Source organism: Eublepharis macularius, chromosome 2 (genome assembly GCF_028583425.1).
Source record: "Eublepharis macularius isolate TG4126 chromosome 2, MPM_Emac_v1.0, whole genome shotgun sequence".
NCBI classification, from domain to species: domain Eukaryota; kingdom Metazoa; phylum Chordata; class Lepidosauria; order Squamata; family Eublepharidae; genus Eublepharis; species Eublepharis macularius.
In genome coordinates this window covers 186,150,935-186,169,653 of record NC_072791.1, presented here as the reverse complement: position 1 = coordinate 186,169,653, position 18,719 = coordinate 186,150,935, and the positions used below count along the sequence as shown (strand labels likewise).

At 42.1% G+C, this 18,719-nt stretch overlaps 1 protein-coding gene across 42 annotated transcripts in view; it reads left to right on the top strand.

Annotated features, from left to right (window-relative positions):
* Window positions 1-18,719, top strand: part of NEB (nebulin) — a 219,199-nt gene that overhangs the window by 43,363 nt on the left and 157,117 nt on the right. For all 42 annotated transcript variants that reach the window (XM_054971307.1, XM_054971310.1, XM_054971326.1 and 39 more), the window contains 11 exons: window positions 7,093-7,200; window positions 7,294-7,407; window positions 8,392-8,589; window positions 9,873-9,980; window positions 11,003-11,101; window positions 12,467-12,571; window positions 12,664-12,771; window positions 14,744-15,055; window positions 15,150-15,356; window positions 17,055-17,159; window positions 18,217-18,324. In XM_054971307.1, the coding sequence (XP_054827282.1) occupies window positions 7,093-7,200; window positions 7,294-7,407; window positions 8,392-8,589; window positions 9,873-9,980; window positions 11,003-11,101; window positions 12,467-12,571; window positions 12,664-12,771; window positions 14,744-15,055; window positions 15,150-15,356; window positions 17,055-17,159; window positions 18,217-18,324 (1,572 nt within the window). The remainder of the gene's footprint in view (window positions 1-7,092; window positions 7,201-7,293; window positions 7,408-8,391; window positions 8,590-9,872; window positions 9,981-11,002; window positions 11,102-12,466; window positions 12,572-12,663; window positions 12,772-14,743; window positions 15,056-15,149; window positions 15,357-17,054; window positions 17,160-18,216; window positions 18,325-18,719) is intronic.

The window sequence follows — 18,719 nt, the reverse complement described above, 5'->3', positions numbered from 1 at the left end:
CAAGGCAGCAGATTGGTATGTAGGACTATACAATGTTGGGGCCCCAGAACTCGATACTCTCCAGGGGTTAGTGGATGCTATCCGAGCGCAATATGAAGACCCCTAAGAAGAAACCCGGGCCCGAACAGAATTGCAAGCCATCAAACAAGGCAGCATGTCAGCAAGAGACTATGTCACAAAATTCCGGCAATTAGCAGCCAAGTGCCCTAGGTGTGAGGAGTCCACCAAGATTATTCTGTTCAAACAAGGACTTAACCCGAGACTTTTGGACAGAGCCCTCATGCAAGACAATCCCCCCACGCTGTTAGGTTGGATCCAACTTGTTTGCGAAGTGGAGAATCGCATTTTGGAAGTCCGTTTGGTTGAACAACAACAACAAACAGGACAAAGAAGACCATTGACCTTACAGAGGGGAGCACGAGGAGCTAGCTACGCCACCCGTGGAGCGAGAGATGCTAGATGGCAACAAGGGCTGTGTTTGCAATGCGGACAGGCTGGTCACTTTGCAGCACAATGCCCTTACCGGCCTGTGCAAAGACCTCCGCTTCAATTACGGCGTCCAACCCTTGCTCCGTTTCCTACGCTCCAACGCCCGACTCCAGCACCACGAGCGAATAGAGGCCGCGGCGCTTCCCAAAGGCCAGCCTCAGAGAGAGGGCTGGAAGCGGAAGAAGTTATGGAATACGATCCCGCTTCCCCAATCGCAGAAGTCAATCCAGGAAGTCCCCAGTCGGGAAACGAGATGGATCTGTCGTAAAAGGGCCCAAACGACAGATCCGCCCTAAGCCCGTCCCTGCACGGAACCGGCCGCCTGGGTCCATCTTATTCATGCCAGTGACTCTAATCAACCCAGAGAGGAAAATGCACATTCGGGTGCAAGCTCTTATTGACTCGGGCTGCTCAAGAGACATCATCGCCCCAGCTCTAGTCAATGGACTAGTCCTACCAACTCGGGATCTACAAAATCCAGTAATCTTTGAGCAAATGGATGGTACCAACATGAATCCTGTCACAACTGAAACCATCCCAGTGATCACAGGCATGGGACAACATTGGGAGAAGAGGTCCTTTGTCATCAGCTCTACTGCCAAGTACCCGTTAATTCTAGGCAGTAAATGGCTATGTGATCACAATCCCTACATAGACTGGGCACAAGGATGTATTACCTTCAGTCATACCAACTGTAAAAATCACCGTTGGAATCAAAACTGGGGCGAAGATCCAACTCATAAAGAAAAGGCCCTTCTCACCCAAGAAGAAGTCAACCAAATACCCGAACCGTACTGGCCTTTTCTAAATGCTTTCTCTGAGGAGGAAGCTGATACTCTACCCCCGCACCGACGAACGGACTGTGCGGTAGAAATTTTACCCGGAGCCTCACTGCCCAAAGGATGACTCTATCCCATGAGTCTCCATGAACGCGAAGAGCTCCGGAAATTCATCGACACCAATCTCCAACGAGGGTTCATCCGCCCAGCCACTAGCCCCCACGCCGCTCCAGTCCTCTTCGTGAAAAAGAAGGATGGGGGACTCCGACTGTGCACGGATTTCCGAGGATTGAATGCAGTGTCCACCAACAACGCCTATCCTATACCGCTCATCCGAGACCTTCTCAACGTCGTGGCCCAAGGTAAGATCTTTACGAAATTAGATCTAAAAGATGCTTAGTTCCACGTTCGTATCAAGGCAGGGGATGAGTGGAAAACCGCTTTTAATACGCCCCTCGGACAATATGAATACTTAGTTATGCCTTTTGGTTTGACGGGAGCCCCGTCTGTATTCATGTCCATGATAAACGAAGTTCTACACGAATTTCTGTACAAAGGGGTGGTGGTGTACCTTGATGATGTTTTAATTTATTCGGACACCGAGGAAGAACATATTCAAATGGTACAAAAAGTCCTAGCCACCTTGATGAAGAATAAGCTGCCCATCAAGTTGTCCAAATGTGAATTCCATAAAACCGAACTCACTTACCTCGGGTATTGTATCTCCCAAGAAGGTCTGAAAATGGATCCAGCCAAAATACAGGCGATCCAAGACTGGCAGACACCCACCACCCGTAAAGAACTACAATCCTTCCTGGGTTTTGCCAACTTCTATAGAGACTTCATAGCAAATTTCGCCCAAATCACGCTCCCCTTAACAGACTTGCTGAAAACTAAAGATAAAGGGGACCAAGCTAAAAAACCCTCTGCCAAACTACAATGGACCCCCGATTGCCAAACGGCCTTCGAAAGTCTAAAAAGGCAGTTTGTAACGGAACCCATCCTCTCCCACCCCAACGAACAATCCCCTTTCATAGTACAGGTCGACGCCAGCGATACGGCGATAGGGGGGGTTTTACTACAGAAGGGGGAGGATGGGAGATTGCGGCCTTGTGCTTTCTTGTCTAGAAAATTTTCGGAGGCGGAAAGGAATTGGAATGTGTGGGAGAAGGAGGCCTTTGCAGTAAAAGCAGCCCTTACTAACTGGAGACATTGGCTGGAGGGGGCGCGATACCCTTTCGAGGTCTGGACAGATCATAAAAATCTGGAGGCCCTCCGAAGCCCGCGCAGACTGAATGCCAAGCAATTGCGATGGGCGGAATTCTTTTCCAAATTCAACTTCACTCTAAATTATCTCCCGGGCAAAACTAACTTTTTGGCGGACGCCCTATCGCGCATGCCCCAACATAAGAGCAAACGGGAGGAGACTGTCGACACTGTCTTCTCGCCTACGCAACTTGGGGGCGTGGTGACTACTCGCAGTCGTGCCAAGCAGCCCCTCCCGGCCAACCAAGAGTGGAAATCGAAACTTAAAACTGAAGTGGAGAAGGAGGGGGATAAAGCTCCGCGAAACAAACTGACCCAATCCCCACACGGGGATTGGCTAGCTGGGAGCAAGTTTTATGTCCCAGACAGCCTCAGGCTGGAGGTCTTGCAGCGCTGTCATGATGCTCCCACTGCTGGACATTATGGGTATCTGAAAACTTTGCACCTAATCCAAAGACAATTCTGGTGGCCGGGCATGCGCAAAGACATTTCCCAATACGTTAGTTCCTGCCCTGTTTGCCTCAGCGCCAAAACCAGGAAAGGGAAACCTCCGGGTCTCCTGCAACCATTGGAAACGCCAAACAGACCCTGGGAAATAATATCCATGGACTTTATCACTGATCTACCTATCTCAAAAGGACATAATTGTATTTTAGTTGTGGTAGATCTGTTCTCTAAACAGGCTCATTTTATCCCCTGTACTGCTATACCCTCCGCTCGAAAACTAGCGGATTTGTTTCTAAAACACATCGTAAAATTACATTCTTTTCCGTCCAAGGTGATTTCGGATCGCGGCGGACAGTTCGTTGCCAACTTCTGGCGGGAGCTTTTGAAAATGTTGAATATTGAGCAAGGTATCGGTTCAAGCCACCACCCACAAACCGACGGGCAATCCGAAAAAACAAACCAAATATTAGAACAGTTCCTTCGTTGCTACATCAATTTTCAACAAGATAATTGGGTGGACCTTCTCCCTCTGGCCGAGTTCTCATATAACAACAGTGTACACGCTTCAACGGGGGAGGCCCCCTTCAAAATTGTCTACGGAACTCACTTCAATCCCTTCCCGTTGGACGCACCCCCTCTCCATTCCTCTAAATTGCCAGATGTGTCTTCGTGGTGGGGGGAGGCGGCGCAGCAATGGACTCTTATTAAGAAACACCTTGAAAAAGCCAAACTGGATTACAAAAAATACGCAGACCGTCATCGTGTGGCCGAATGGGAATTACAACCCGGAGATCATGTGTATATTTCCACAAAAAATCTGAAACTAGCTCAGACAAGCCGCAAACTCGCTCTGAAATTCCTGGGACCTTTTCCTGTGCGCAAGATAATAAATAAAGTGACTGTTGCTGTAAATTTACCCAAGAACCTGCGCCATGTGCATGATACGTTCCATGTCAGTCTTCTAAAGAGAGCTCCCACCGACAACAAATGGCACATCAAAGCTCCACCCATTCCAACTTTAATTGACGACCAAATACATTATGAGGTACAACAAATCTTGGACTCTAAACTCAAACGAAATCAGCTTTTTTACCTCATTAGATGGAAGGACTTTGATTCTGGTTACGATGAATGGGTGAACTCTGCACATGTTCATGCTCCTAGATTAACCAAAGCTTTTCATACTCGCTACCCATATAAACCAGGGGGGGATCTGTTTTAAGGGGGGCAGAATGTCAGGTCCAGTGTATATCTAAACTGTACTGACTCCATTTTCTAATGCCTCTAGTGTTTGAGTGTTTTCTTCCCAGGTGCACCAGTTCCCAGGCAGCATTCCCACCGGAGGAGACTGTTTTGTCTAACACCGTTCCACCAAGCATTGGCCTTGAAGGATGGCAGCTTCCCAGGACTGAGAGATGTTGTTTTGAGAACTGTGGGGGGAGGCTGATCCAAATGGGTATTGTTACTCTGTACCTTATGCTAGCTCTTCATTGGTAACAATGATCATGTACCATCCTGAGTCTCCTATTCAGGACAGTGGACTATAATGGACCTTTTCTGCAGTAAAGTTTCCTTTTTCAAACAATGGACTTGTGTTTGCTTCTAAAGGGAATTCTGTAGTGAGAGCCTTATTTAGCCACAGTCTGACAGAGTGAAATCCTATCCCTCCATGTTGGCCCCCACCTTTTTTTCTTTTCAGACCTCTTCCTCCTCCACTACTCATTTTCCTCTCTTTCCCCCAGGCTTTTCATCCTTTCCCTTGAAGTTTTCTGCATGCTCTCTTGCAGCTTTATCTCCACCTTCACCCCACCCCAGTTTCCCTCACCTTCTCTAGTTCTCTTTTTACAAGGTTTTTCCTCAGTTCCCCCATTTTCTACATTCCCTATCTCTCTGCCTTTCTTGCCTTTACTCTACTCACTACTTGATGTTCTTGTCCCAAATGCTGCTGCTGGGATTACGTAGGCCAAGTTTATAGTGCTCTGTTACTAGGCTGGTATGGTTACTGTGATCTTGTAAGCTTTTGAGAGATCTTAGATGGTATTCTCTTTTGGAGGGGAATTTTATCTCCCCCTTCATCTTTTAAAAAACTTATTCTGTATTTTTTTGGAATCCTGGAAGTACCCCTACATCTGTAGAAACATGTTCTTTCTTTGTACATGGCCTTCTCATGTGGATCTATTGATCCACATTTTGGGACCATGTTCAGAATTAGATATTAGATACCATTCCAAAAAAAGTTTTTATTGTTCACAATTGGCTGATTACCAATCACCTATCTTTAATACAATATTCACATAAAAATATGCAATTGAAATCAATATATTAAATTCTCAGAAAACTTCAGGATATAAGTAGTTTGGATTAATAATTGTAAATCATACATTCCAAATTCAGTCAGCCTTAAACATCGATTGGGTCTGATGAAAACTACAGACATGTTTTTAAACCTATCTACAACAGCATTTCAATGCAGTTTCAGACCTTCCATTCATCATCTTCAATGCATGTTCAGGATTAGACTCATCAATGTTTTTATTCACTCACTGAAAGAATAAATGCTCAAATAAGGTTTGAAAGATCTAGATTCTCCAGACTAAAGCATAAGAAATCTTCTCAACAAAAGGAGACTCAAAATGAAAGTTTCACAGTTATCTAAGCATATTCCCACAAATCTTTTTGTAATCACAGTGTTGTGTTATTAGAATGTCTCTCCATTTTGAAAGACATTTACTGCAGCATGTGTGTCCCTTTTCATACGTAGGCCTGCTGCTCATTTAACCTGAAGATATATTATGAAATATCTTGCCATTTGGTATATGGCCTGGTAACATCTAGATCAGATTACTGTAATGCACTCTACATGGGGCTGGCCTTGAAGACTGTCTGGAAGCTACAGTGGGTATCAACTGCTGTGGCCAGAATGTTGATTGGAGTGGGTCATAGGGACTATATCACTCCACTGTTGTTCCACCTACACTGGATACCAGTTTGTTTCTGGGCCCAGTTCAAGATGCTGGTGTTGACCATTAAAGCCCTATGTAGTTTAGGACCAGCATACTTTAAGGGTTTCCTTTTCCCATATGAATGTACCCATCCACTCTGGTCATCTTTGGGGGGCCCTATTTTGGGTTCCCTGCTGGCTGAGGCTAGACAAGTAGCAACTCGAGAAACAGCCTTCTTGGCCATAGTGCCAGAACTTCCTTCCCAGGGAGATGTGTTTGTCTCCCTCTATTGTTTTCTTCCACCAGCAGGTGAAGACTTCTTTGTTTTGTGTGGTATATCCCCCAATAGCTGTTATTGGCCTCCTCTCTGGATTTTGATATTAAGTCTGTTTATATGTTTTATATTGAATGTCATGTATGCCAGCATACCTGCCATGATTGTATTCTGCCTTTTGTACTGGTCAATGCTGGTTGCCAGAGTTATAGGCTGTATTCTGTGTAGATCATCTGAGAGTGTCCTAACTGCTGATATTAATTGCAGGAGAGCCAGTGGGCCTTTCTGTTATCTGTTAAAAATATGTACTTTCACTTCTTCCAGCAAGTGTCCTTGGAAGAGAGCTGCTAGCAGCGAACATTGTAATTTCCCCAGAGACTGGGATATTTTGCTTTGTACTTCATGTAGTCTAAACTAATCTGTTCCCATGCAACCTCTTTGGGGTTTCGCGCCAGAATGTCAATGGACCCCGAGGGGTGGGACGTTTCCCTATGTAATGCCTTTGTTTGAATTGTCACTTCTGCCAATTGCCACCTTTGGGTGACCACCTGTAGTGTATGGATCTCAATAAAGCTACTTCAACTGGAACACCTGTGTGTGTTCCAGGGACTGACAGAATCATTGTATATAGACTTTAATTTAAGTGTTGAAATGTTTTAATGTTTGATGTTTGCAGCCTTGGGTATCATATTTGGGTGGAACAGTGGTGTAGAAATATTTTAAATTAAAAAAAATGAATCATACATTTTTCAAATTGATATTTCTTGTTTTTAAATTATTAAACAATGATAGCTATTAAATTATAATGCATGAGTGTGTGTATGTTCTTTATAAGAAATGAATGTATTAATATTTGATATGCCTAATATAATTTATTTCTTTTCCCTATTAACAGAATTGGTATAAATATGACTGGGAGAGATCCAAAGCTAAGAAATTTGAAATCAAGGTTGACGCCATTCCACTTATTGCTGCTAAAGCTAACCGAAAAATTGCAAGTGATGTAAGTGTAGTATTGTATAGAAATGTATGCAAGTGTTTGCAAGTGAAGGTTACAGAATATAGAACAAAATGCTCATGTCTTATTCCCATGTAGGTAGAGTACAAGAAAGGTTATGAACAGAGCAAAGGGAAGCTAATTGGGGCTTTGAGCATCCACGATGACCCTAAGATGTTACATTCTCAGAAAGTGGCCAAACAACAGAGTGATGTAAGTCCTTGTGTAGTATTCTTTGTCAATGTGGGTACTATGCTAAATTATTTGAACATATTCTATAGAAAACCGTTTCATTTTATTCCGTCCCAGGAACAATCCAAAAGCAAGAATAAATGAGAACATAAAACATGTGAAATGATTTTAAGCAATTTTAATCTATGGTTTTTATTTTGCATTGATTTAATCATTAAAAGTCAGAGAATATAGTAATCTGGCTGTATTTCCAGCTCTATAGTCCAGGTCTATATTTTAAATTACTTTGCACTTGCAGAATTGTAAAAGTAAAAACAAAATCTCTATGTTAACCTGTGAAAATTTCTTCCATACAAAATAATCTTACAGTGCAACCGTAAGCACGTTTATTAGTCAGTATGACTCATTGAACACACCAGGGCTTCTGTATAAATGTGTTAAAATCTTTGGCATAGAAATGTGACCCTTCAAAAAGTTCCTAGAGAAACTAAAGGAAGATGGCAATATCAATAATTGATGCAAGGATATTTTGAGAATCCATGTTAGTTAATCAATGTTTAAATTTATTTAAGTAGCATTAATATTCAGCATGACCCTATCAATTGATATTTTAAAATGGAAGAGGTTCAGAGGAGGTAAGTGAAATAGAAGACAGTTAGCATCTATGCTGTTTTAACTCCTACAATGCTATGTCAAACTACTGTTGTAAATCTTTAGGCTAGTATAGGTCTCATGCTGCCTTGATGTTCTCAGGGGATTAGAAGATACTCCGTTGCTTCAAGAAAGTACGCCATTACCCTGATTCCATGTATTAATTTTATTAAAGGGAAAGCATTCCAAACATTTTAAAGCAAGAGTCCACTGATTTGGAGGAACTAGTACTTCTCATAAATGAAACATATCACAGACTTGATTTTTCTTCAAATAACCTGCCTTTTTTGAAATTTCAATTTTTGTTAACCAAAACTTTCAACTATGAAAGTTAATGGACTCTTTCTTTTACAGCGTGAATACAGAAAGGGTTACGAAGAGTCAAAGACCAAGTACACAGCACCACTGGACATGATGCAAGTTGTACAAGCCAAGAAGACACAGGACATTGTCAGCAATGCAGACTACAAGCATCTTATTCACACTTACTCCTATCCTCCTGATAGTATTAATGTGGAACTTGCCAAGAAGTCATATGCTCTGCAAAGTGATGTATGTGCTCAAGGTTTTTTGTACACTTAGTAGTACTCTGCTCAGTAGGGTGTTACAGAGGCATAGACTGATGCCATATTTCCACTTGAGAGTTTTGGGATCCCCCTGAATCAGCAGTAAGTCAGGAAACTGGGGCAAGAAGGAGAGGAAGGAGATATTATGGTTACAAATGGTGTTTTTATGCATAGATCAAACTCTTATTTATCCTAAGATTTTCCTCTTAAGTCATTCAGAAAAATATGGGCACAGTTTGATGGAGCCAAAGGATGGACGAAGAACAATCTATAAAGACTGGTGTATAGCTGAGAACTTTTCTTTGGTGTATAGCTGGTGTATAGCTGAGAACGCACTATTTTTTCTAGATAGTTTTTTGAAGGCTTTTTTTAAAAAAACCCTGCAATTGTTATAGTGCTAGAATGACTTACTGCCACTTACACACACACACACACACACACAGTAATTATGTTAAAAGCATAGTTTTCACATGTCCGTATTGTAGTGCCATACTTGCGTATTTTATTGCCACTATATTCCACATCCACCCATGAATACCCGTTATCCTCCCGTCATAGTTGGGAAAATAGCTTGCACAAAGTGCTGACAGGAAGCAAATGGCACTGACGTGGGCAGGATCTTTGCAGGGCAGGAAAATGCACACCAATCTTTACAAACTGCATGCTAATGCACTTAGACTGCATCCTTTCCAAAATATTAGAGTAAAGCGGGTTTTGGAAAGAGTGTATTGAGGATGGGGGGGAAATCTAGAAACGGAACAACAATTGCATGAAAATGTTATCTGGAAGACCCCCCTCCACAACCTGATCCAGTTTGGAAGCCAAGTTAGAGAAAATCCTCCTGGAAAAAATGTAGTTTCCCAAACTTGTGTGCTTCATTCTTTTTCAATAGTGAAGTATACTTTGGAACTTACTCAACGTATACTTACCTTTGAAAATCATTATAAGACTAATGTCCAGGTTTTCTTTTCAGCTTACTCTTTTTGGATTGGGAAATTTTGAAACATTCCAGTTCCATAAAGGGAGTGGTTAAACGGTTTCATCTTGTTAATTCTTAATTTCCCTACTTTAGAATTCTCGCATTTCATCACTTGCTGTTGCCTGTTTGGTTACAGATTGCACTACAATGCAACATTTATTTCATGCAACATAGCACAACACCTTGACTGCTGTTGAAACGTTTTCAAAGAATGTTTCTTTGTATTTTGAATAGTTTAAAGAATGTCATATAATACAATTTTGCATTGTAATTTTAATTGCCTTTTCCAGAATGAATATAAAGCTGACTACAACACTTGGATGAAAGGCTGTGGCTGGGTGCCATTTGGGTCCATGGAGGTAGAAAAAGCTAAAAGAGCTTCAGATATTATCAGTGAGGTAAATACATCTGATTTTTAAAAAAATATGTTTCTCTATCATCTTAAAGTTCTCAAGATGGTTTGCAATAAAAATTTCAATAAAACAATTTCATAACAATCACTAAATAGCATAAAAATATCTAAAACATGCAGGCAGAGAGTACAATAATAAAATAGAAAACAAAGTTGTTTTCTATTTTATTATTGTCATCCCTGTTTCATCTAGCTCTAAGACCTTCCAGAAAATAAAAAGAAGGCAAACACCCTATTCACCTCCTTTGGGAGTGAATTTCACAGTCATAAGAAGAAGAGAACATAAGAAGAGTTCTAGTCCACCATTCTGTCTCACATACTGGCCAACCAGTTACTCTGGAGAATGAACAACAGGGCACAGAGGCCGAGCTAGTAGGCACTGATAGACCTATCCTCCATGAATCGTTCTAATCTCCTCTTAAAGATGCTATGCCTGTGGCCATCACTACATCCTCTGGAAATGAATTCCATATTTTATAAGTCCAGGTGTGGTGGATGAGAAAGCCCTCCCATGGGTCCTTTTACTCCTACATCCCTTCTGGCTAATTTGTGCAAGTTGATAAAGATGGAAGGAGTCCTGTAGCTGGGACTTTTGGGCCCCTACCATTTAGAGTTTGAAACTGAGTCAAAGCCAGAAATAGAATCAGACTTACTTACCGTAGTCCAACTGCGGATAAATGCACATAGAAAGACACTTCTGTGCACACGTACATGCATCACCAGCTAAATAGATGACCACGTGCATGAATGGGTACAAAGTACACAATTCCCCAGTTCTGTCTACCCGTTGAGGTATACACATATAACTCTTTTAAAAGCTGAAATCCTAAGAATCAGCTTTTTGGATAGGAGAGGGAAAAGGGGAAGAAGGATTGGACTCATTTCTAACCCTTCCCCTCGAACAGTATTCCTTTATGTAAACTTTCAAAGTATGATAGAAATGAGATAGAAAAAATGCAATTACCTATCAAAGAGGTGTAATAGTTCCTTTTAAATTATTTTAAACAGAGGAAATACCGACAGCATCCAGACACTCTTAAATTTACATCAATTGAAGATGATCCTATTATAGTACAGGCTAAAATCAACCAGGCGCAAAGAAGTGATGTAAGTATTGGTTCTTAATGCTTTTATTTGTATGTTGCATACTTGAGGTTGAAAGCTGCCATGGTACTATTTAACCACTAAAACTCTATGGATTTGGAGCCAATCCTATTCTCACCTTTCTAAGGAGTAGCAGTGCCTATCTTTCACAGGAATAATTGTGCGTAATAATTGTGCGTTTCGCTGCTCTGAAGATAGATTTGCAAATAGTGCGGTTAAGTTTAAATTCATTGAAACTATTAGCAGTGGGGTTGTCAGGTGACAGGTCCTCCCAAGGGCATACTAGGTGGATGGTGGCAGGGGGCATTTATTTGTGCATGCATTTGAAGTGCACCCACCCACCTGTGGTGCCAGCAAATTTTGTCATTTCCAGCACAATGCTAAAAAGAATCTGCCCCCGTCATGATCCAATGCTTCTGCATCACACGAAATGATGTCATTTGCCAGTGCTGCAGGTGGGCACACATGTGCCTCTGCACATGCCTGAGTCCTACCTCTCCCATTTCCCAGTGACTTTCCCCCTGCTGGCCAGGTAAGCAGTGATGGGGCCAGGGAATCTCTCACCATAGTGGTGGACCTGACAGCCCTTATTAGCACTGTGGCCCATTTCCCCATTCATACATGGACTTGAGTGGCTGAGTTCCTTTGAATGCAAATAGAGTGAATCCTAATACTCTAACCTAGCCTACCAACGGCAATAAAAGACATGTTTCTACAAGAGCAAAAATGGCTCAACATAGTTTTAACTTACGATGCACTATTAGGCATCAGTTTCTCCAGAGATAATAGCTGTAAACATGGAAACAAAACAGGAAATGTTGATCGAATACCTGGCTGTTGCAATGGGGAACTGGAAAAAACATCTTAGGGTTTTCCTCATTGTTTATATCCTCTTCCCATACTGATTCAGCATCCTTTTTGTCTTCTGAATCACTCTGTAATCGTTTGAAAGTATAGTATTGACTCTACTTATGTATTAACTACACTAACTACACTATGTACTAACTACACTATGTTAACTACACTAATTAGCCAGTTTTAAAATGCTGGGTGTGCATCTAAGACACAAACATAGAACTGAAGAGTTGATATTTATTAGTTCTTAAGGAACATTGTCACCAAGCTTCTGCTGCTTTATTTTGGGTGTCAAAGAGGTAGCAAGAAAGATGTGGCTCTCAGCGTTTTGGAAACAACAGGGACTGACACACACGATCACCTGTAGGCCCTGTTAATTACATGTTTTTAAATGATCAGTGTAGAATGTGCATACTTTGGGGGACACAGCTATATAAGACACCATATCTTTTACAAATTCCGAACTCTGTATATGATGAATGTAAAATCATTTTCTTCCCCATTCTGTTGTAGGTCCTTTATAAAGCCAAAAATGAAGATCTAGTTCACAAATATCACCTCCCAGCGGATGCGCCTCAATTTATCCAGGCAAAGGTTAATTCCTACAATATTAGTGATGTAAGTTTGCTTCTTAGTACGGTTTTTATGCAATGCATAATTTTTAAAATCAATAGATATACACATAAGTATTAAAATGCATTATCTTCTAGACTTATTACAAACTAGGACTGGAAGAACTGAAAGCAAAAGGATATGATCTGAGAAATGATGCTATTCCCATCAAAGCTGCCAAGGCTGCTAGACACACGGCTAGTGATGTAAGTATCTCTTGTTCCAGTTTGTAATTTGGGTTGAATCCTCCCCCAGCTTTTCTGCTTGGTACAAGAGACAGGAGGGACAATCTCATCTGATTGCCTCCTCACAGCAGCTCCTTCCTTTGTGGGTGTTTTGATCCTCATTTGTCACACAGTCCCCTGGCATATCAGTAGCCTCAATCCCTTTTCTGTCAGTATAAAAGCTGGTAGTATCTAATCCATTCTCGTTGGGAAAACCTACCTGAAAGGAGCTTAAAACAACTTACCGTGTATTGGGGTCATGATCTATTGGTGCTAGTTTTTAAATCTAATTTCTTTTGATTTATTTTACTGCATTTCTGAATAATATCCAAGGTGGGCAACAATACTTGGTCCCTGAACAATTTGGCTACAGTCCGTCCAAAGCTTTGTAGTCTATTAGTATTAATGGAGAAGAGTTAAGTACATATTTAATTTTCCAGTTATATCACTAGAACTTGCAGGTGCTTCAGTTTGATTATATTCTGTCCTTTAAGTTGACCGGTTTGTTGCCAAGTTCCATCATTCTGTTATTTATAGTATGAGACTCTGGTTGAACGCTTTCCCAGTTGAGACCCAGGCCCTGCGGGACTTACTACAGTTCCGCTGGGCCTGTAAAATGGAGATTTTCTACCAGGTCTATGAATGTGGTTGAGGAGCTAGCGAACTATCCTACTGGTCCCTTGCCTGCTTTCCTCTGTTTCGCTCCACTTTTTAATGAGATCTGTGGATTTTATTATTTTATAAATGATTTTAGCTATTTATTGTGTTTAGTTTGTGGTTTTTATGATGCTGTGACCCATCCTGAGCCTGCATGCAGGGAGGTTGGGATATAAATCAAACAAAATAAATGAATAATTAAATTATATTGGCTGCTTAATATTTCATAGAATCATTTTGTTTGAGAAGAGAAAATTGAGGGATTAATTTATCTGAATGGATTCCACTTGATCTGACGCCAGTTTATTAATACTGCTACAGGGCTTTTTTCTAGTTGGAATGCCATGGAATGGCGTTCCAGCACCTATTGAAAGTAATTATATGCCACTTACAAGCAGTAAGAAAAGTGTTGCTGATTTCAAAGCCTGCTGCTTTTCAGCTGAAGGGAGGGGGATCCCATCAGCTGATCTTCTCCCCTTCCCCTCAGCTGAAAAAAGCAGGGCATTTGAAAGCAGCAACACTTTTCTTGCCTTGCTGCTTTCAAAGCTGGCAGCTTTTTTGCAGCAGTTGTTCCCCTCCCGTCAGCTGAAAAACCCTGTTTTTAAAATGTTGGCAGCTTTTTCAGCTGAGGAGAGGGGGAGGAGGGACCCCCCTCCTCCTCCCCCTCAGCTGAAAAAAGCAGCAGGGCATTTGAAAGCAGCAACACTTTTATTCTATGTGTTTCTCCCACATTTTTCTCTTGAGAGTTCCACCACCTCTTTCCTCCCGCCTAAAGTCATACAATGGCCAATAGCAGGTACAGATCTCTATATACACTACAGGAAAGTGTCACTGGTAGTGACATGCTAATATATGTAGAATGCTGTACAAGCTATCAATGATGTGCTCAACAACACAGTTCCTCTGATGGAACATTTCTGTTTGCAGAAGAGAGGCCAGAAAATACTACAGATACGCACATTGCCTCCTGTGCTGTTCCTGGAGATCCGCTGAATCCCAGGAACAGAAATTTGGCAAGATCAGAAGGCTTCAGCAAGAGGAGGAATTGTGAAAGTCTTTTCCATTGAAGTCTACAGATAGTGGGATATATGCCGGCCATCACACTGTCATCTCTGCTTGTGATGTAGCAGCCATCTCATATTCAACATGGCTCTCATGCTGGAGCTAGTCATGAAAATATCTCCCTGTGTTCACTGATCTGGGCCTTCCCTTATAAAGAATAGTCCTTATATATAGCAAAAGCATTTTGTGCTCCTTACCATGAAAGCCATCTTATTTTTCTCTTGTTTTCTCACAGTTCCAGTACAAAAAAGACTATGAAAGTGCCAAGGGTAAACTGGTTGGATTCCAAAGCCTCCAAGATGACCCCAAACTGGTCCATTATATGAACGTAGCCAAGATGCAGTCAGAGCGGGAGTACAGGAAAGGTTATGAGCAAAGCAAAACGAAGTACAACACTCCACTGGATATGGTCAATGTTGTAGCTGCCAAGAAGGCCCAAGAAATTGCCAGCAACGCCAATTACAAACACCTGGTGCATCATTATACTTACTTGCCTGATGCAATGAGTGTGGAATTGTGCAAAAACATGATGCAGATTCAGAGTGACGTAAGTGTGTCTCACCAATGAACGGGCAACAAGAAATAAGGAAAAGATGTTTGCTTATCTGTTCATTGCTTTCTTTTTTCCTTTTATTACCCAGAATAACTACAAGTCGGATTATAACAGCTGGATGAAAGGCATTGGGTGGATTCCTATCGGGTCACTGGATGTAGAGAAAGCTAGAAAAGCAGGAGAGGCTTTGAATGAACAAAACTACCGCCAGCACCCGGACACGATCAAATTTACCAGTGTGGTAGACTCACCCGTCATGGTCCAGGCTAAGCAGAATGCACTTCAGCTTAGTGATGTGAGTAGGCAAAGATAACAAAGTTTTAATAATAATATATATTAAAAAATGGGATATTGAAACAAATAATTATGCAAATACCTGTTTGGTAAAAAAAAAATCATTTTTCTCATTTCTTTGGAATGTATTGTGTTTTACGGTTTCTATGATACATCCTTTCATCTGTAGTCTGAGGCAGACCCTCAACATAAAGAAGAAATGCTGGCCCCCTGGCTTAACTGGGGGACTCAGTTGTGGGCCGTGCAGGGAGAAGAGCGGGGCACATGGCAGCTGCCATGTTGAGGGGTGTCGAGGGCTCCCTGTGGCCTCTGTGGGGCAGCCCATGCTGCCTAGATTCAAATGCCAGGGCCAGCCAATCAGAGTGGGCTGGCCTGGGCAGTGAGGGGCAGGGAGAGTGCTGCAGACCTGGGAAACATGGGGTCCTCTCTGGTCTGCCACCAGCCATTGTAGAGGGAGGTGGCCCTGCCCCTTGGCACTTGGCTCATGGCCAGCTCTCCCTTTTATCACAACTTTGGAGAGGAGCAGGCAGTTTGGACATTGGGCACTAATCTGTTTTGGGGGAAACAGGGCCTGTGAGCTCAGTTTACCTGTTATGAGGATCCCCTTAAGAGGTCTGGGGGATGCAGCATGGCAGTACATGTGCAGCTCGGGGGCTGTCAGGTCCACCTCACTCCCAGGTGGCAGGGGATCCTCACAGGGGTGTATGCTTGTGTGGTATCCCATGATGTCATCCCATGGTTTCCTCTCCTCAGCCAGGGTCTGAGGGGCATGGTGGGTATTCAGCTGGCAGGCGGGTCAGCTGATACTTGGATCCATGCCCTATGTGGTGTCAATACTCCACAAGCTGTAAATCATTACAGTTGTGGCCTCTTTTAACTCCATCATGGTAGTCTGGTGTATTTTGTCACCTTGTCTCCCTAGCTCTCCTCCTCCTTTGGCGCTGACTTGCAATAGCTCCATTAAGCTTCCCAGAGAATGACACTATAGATACACTACATGGTAATAAAGACTAGGGCTTTCTTGGTGATGCCACTGAGCCTTTGGAACACTCTGCTCCAAGAGGCTTCTTTTGCTAGCTCAGTGTTCTGTTTTAGAAGGATGGCAAAATCCTTCCAGAGGGCCTTCTCCCTCCCCAATTCAAGAGAAGCAAAAAGTCACTGAGAAAACTGGCGACATGTCCTAGGAAGTTCTGAACACCCCTAACTGCAGAATTTGTTAGCTTTCAAACTATTTGTGATAGAATCAGAACTGCTGAATGTAATGAATGTGAATTCAATATATTCTTCAAATGAGAATAATGCTGACTTCTAAATAGCAAGAGTTAAGGTCATTCTCTCATTTTCTTAATTTCATATATTGGTGTGTTTCCATGAACATTTATGAGTCATGCTAAAATATTTTTTTGAAAACATGTTTATTCTCCAGTGGACTATTTGTGACTTTATTTGAGATAGGAAGGCAAATTAGTATGCATGGAAAGGTACAGTGCAATCCTAAGTAGAGTTACACCCTTCTAAGTTCATTGAAATCATGCCTGTTTCCTTGGAAGTAAGTCCCACAGTGTTTAATAGGGATCATTTCCAAGTATGTACACAGAGAACTGCAGCCAAAAACCATTGAGTTAGAACACAATGTTCAATGGAGTGTTCTACTTGGAAACAGAGGCATTTGTTATTATCCCGTTCCTTTGTTTTACAGAGACTATACAAATCTTCTGGAGAGGAAATGAAGCATAAATACAACTTGCCTTCAGATGCACCTCAGTTCATCCAAGCTAAATACAATGCAGCTAACATCAGTGATGTAAGTGGCCATTTAAAAACTTTATTCACCGATGTTTAGAAATTCATTCATTTATTGTATAAATCACATGGACATTTTAAGGCAGGTAACAGCCTTTTGTTTTTCTGGCTATATGCTGTTTTATGGAACATGCCATCATTCCTGCATGTGCATATGCAGGAATGAGGGAGAAAGGGTGGAAAAGCCAAACAGTTGAATGCCGCATATATACAGGTCACACTTAACCTCTGTGGCTAACCACAGTTTGCAACCAAACAGTGACTTCTGTTTCTATCAGCTTATGCCAGCCATTTTTGCTGGGCTTCCTGACTGATTCTTGCTTTCACTCTATTTTCCCCAACTGTGTAACATTTTATGATGCTGCAGGATAAACCAGCAAGATTTACCATGGAGTAATGGGGGAAAGGGAAGTATATTTCTAATTCCTATTTGTTTGGTTTGATTTACATAATTCTTATTTAAGTTTTTGGGACAGTGTGTCAACAAGGAAAAGACTTACGAACACCTTGAGATATTTTCTCCAAGGGTATGACAAGTTTTCCTTAGAGCATCCTGTGACTACACTGGAGTTGGCTAGGTGGGTCCCTTGTTTCTGGCTAGCCTTAGGTTGCCTAGAGTTTGGCAACTGCAGGTATGTGTTCAGCTCCTCGTTCTTTAATAAGCATAGTCATGACAGGATGGGACAGTGTACCTAGTTCCATTCTGCGTGTGTACAAGGATATAGTTATGAAAAAGGGAAAGCAGTTTCGTTTTACTTTAGTTTCTAAATTTATATGCCTCCTGTTTGGCTTGCAAAGGCTCTCAAGGTGGACCACGATAAAAGTGTATCATGGTGCCTTGCTTGTTCTTATTTGGCTTTTCACTGGAAAGATTGGACCCGTTCATTCTGCAGCTCCTCATTTTGGTTTATAAACTGAGAATTGTATATTCCTTATTGTCTAGAATTATGTGCAATTAAATGAACAGCAGTTATATGTACTGTTGGGACAGTTCTGAATAATTCATTAGTAGCTGCCTTAAACTGCTTGCTAAATAATTTGATCTTTGTTCTTTCCAGACTTATTACAAACATGACTATCATGATCTAATAGCCAAAGGGCACAATGTACTTGGTGATGCTATTCCAATTACTCTAGCCAAGGCGTCAAGAAACATTGCTAGTGATGTAAGTATCTAAATTGGCTCAGTTTGTATAACTATTCAAGTGGTTGGGGTGGGGTTGGGATTGGAGCACCCTATGCAAAGTTTGTCACACACTTCCTCTCCATCATCAGATTATTGCAGGACAGGCACCAACATACTCCGAGATGGGGCAGCTGCCAGGATCCAAGGCTTCTTGTGGGGCCTACTTCCCCTGACCCCAACCCACATGTTCCCTCTGCCGCCTGTCTGCAAACCCACTGGGAAAGGGTATGGGTGGTCTGCAGTGGTGGTACTTCTGATGGCCACGGCAGCAGCACTCTCAGCTCCATGCACCAGCCAGTGCTGTTGTTAAAATGGCATGCAAGTGGTGCAGGCGACTGAGCGAGGGCAATGGGAGGGATTGCAAGTTGGAGATGG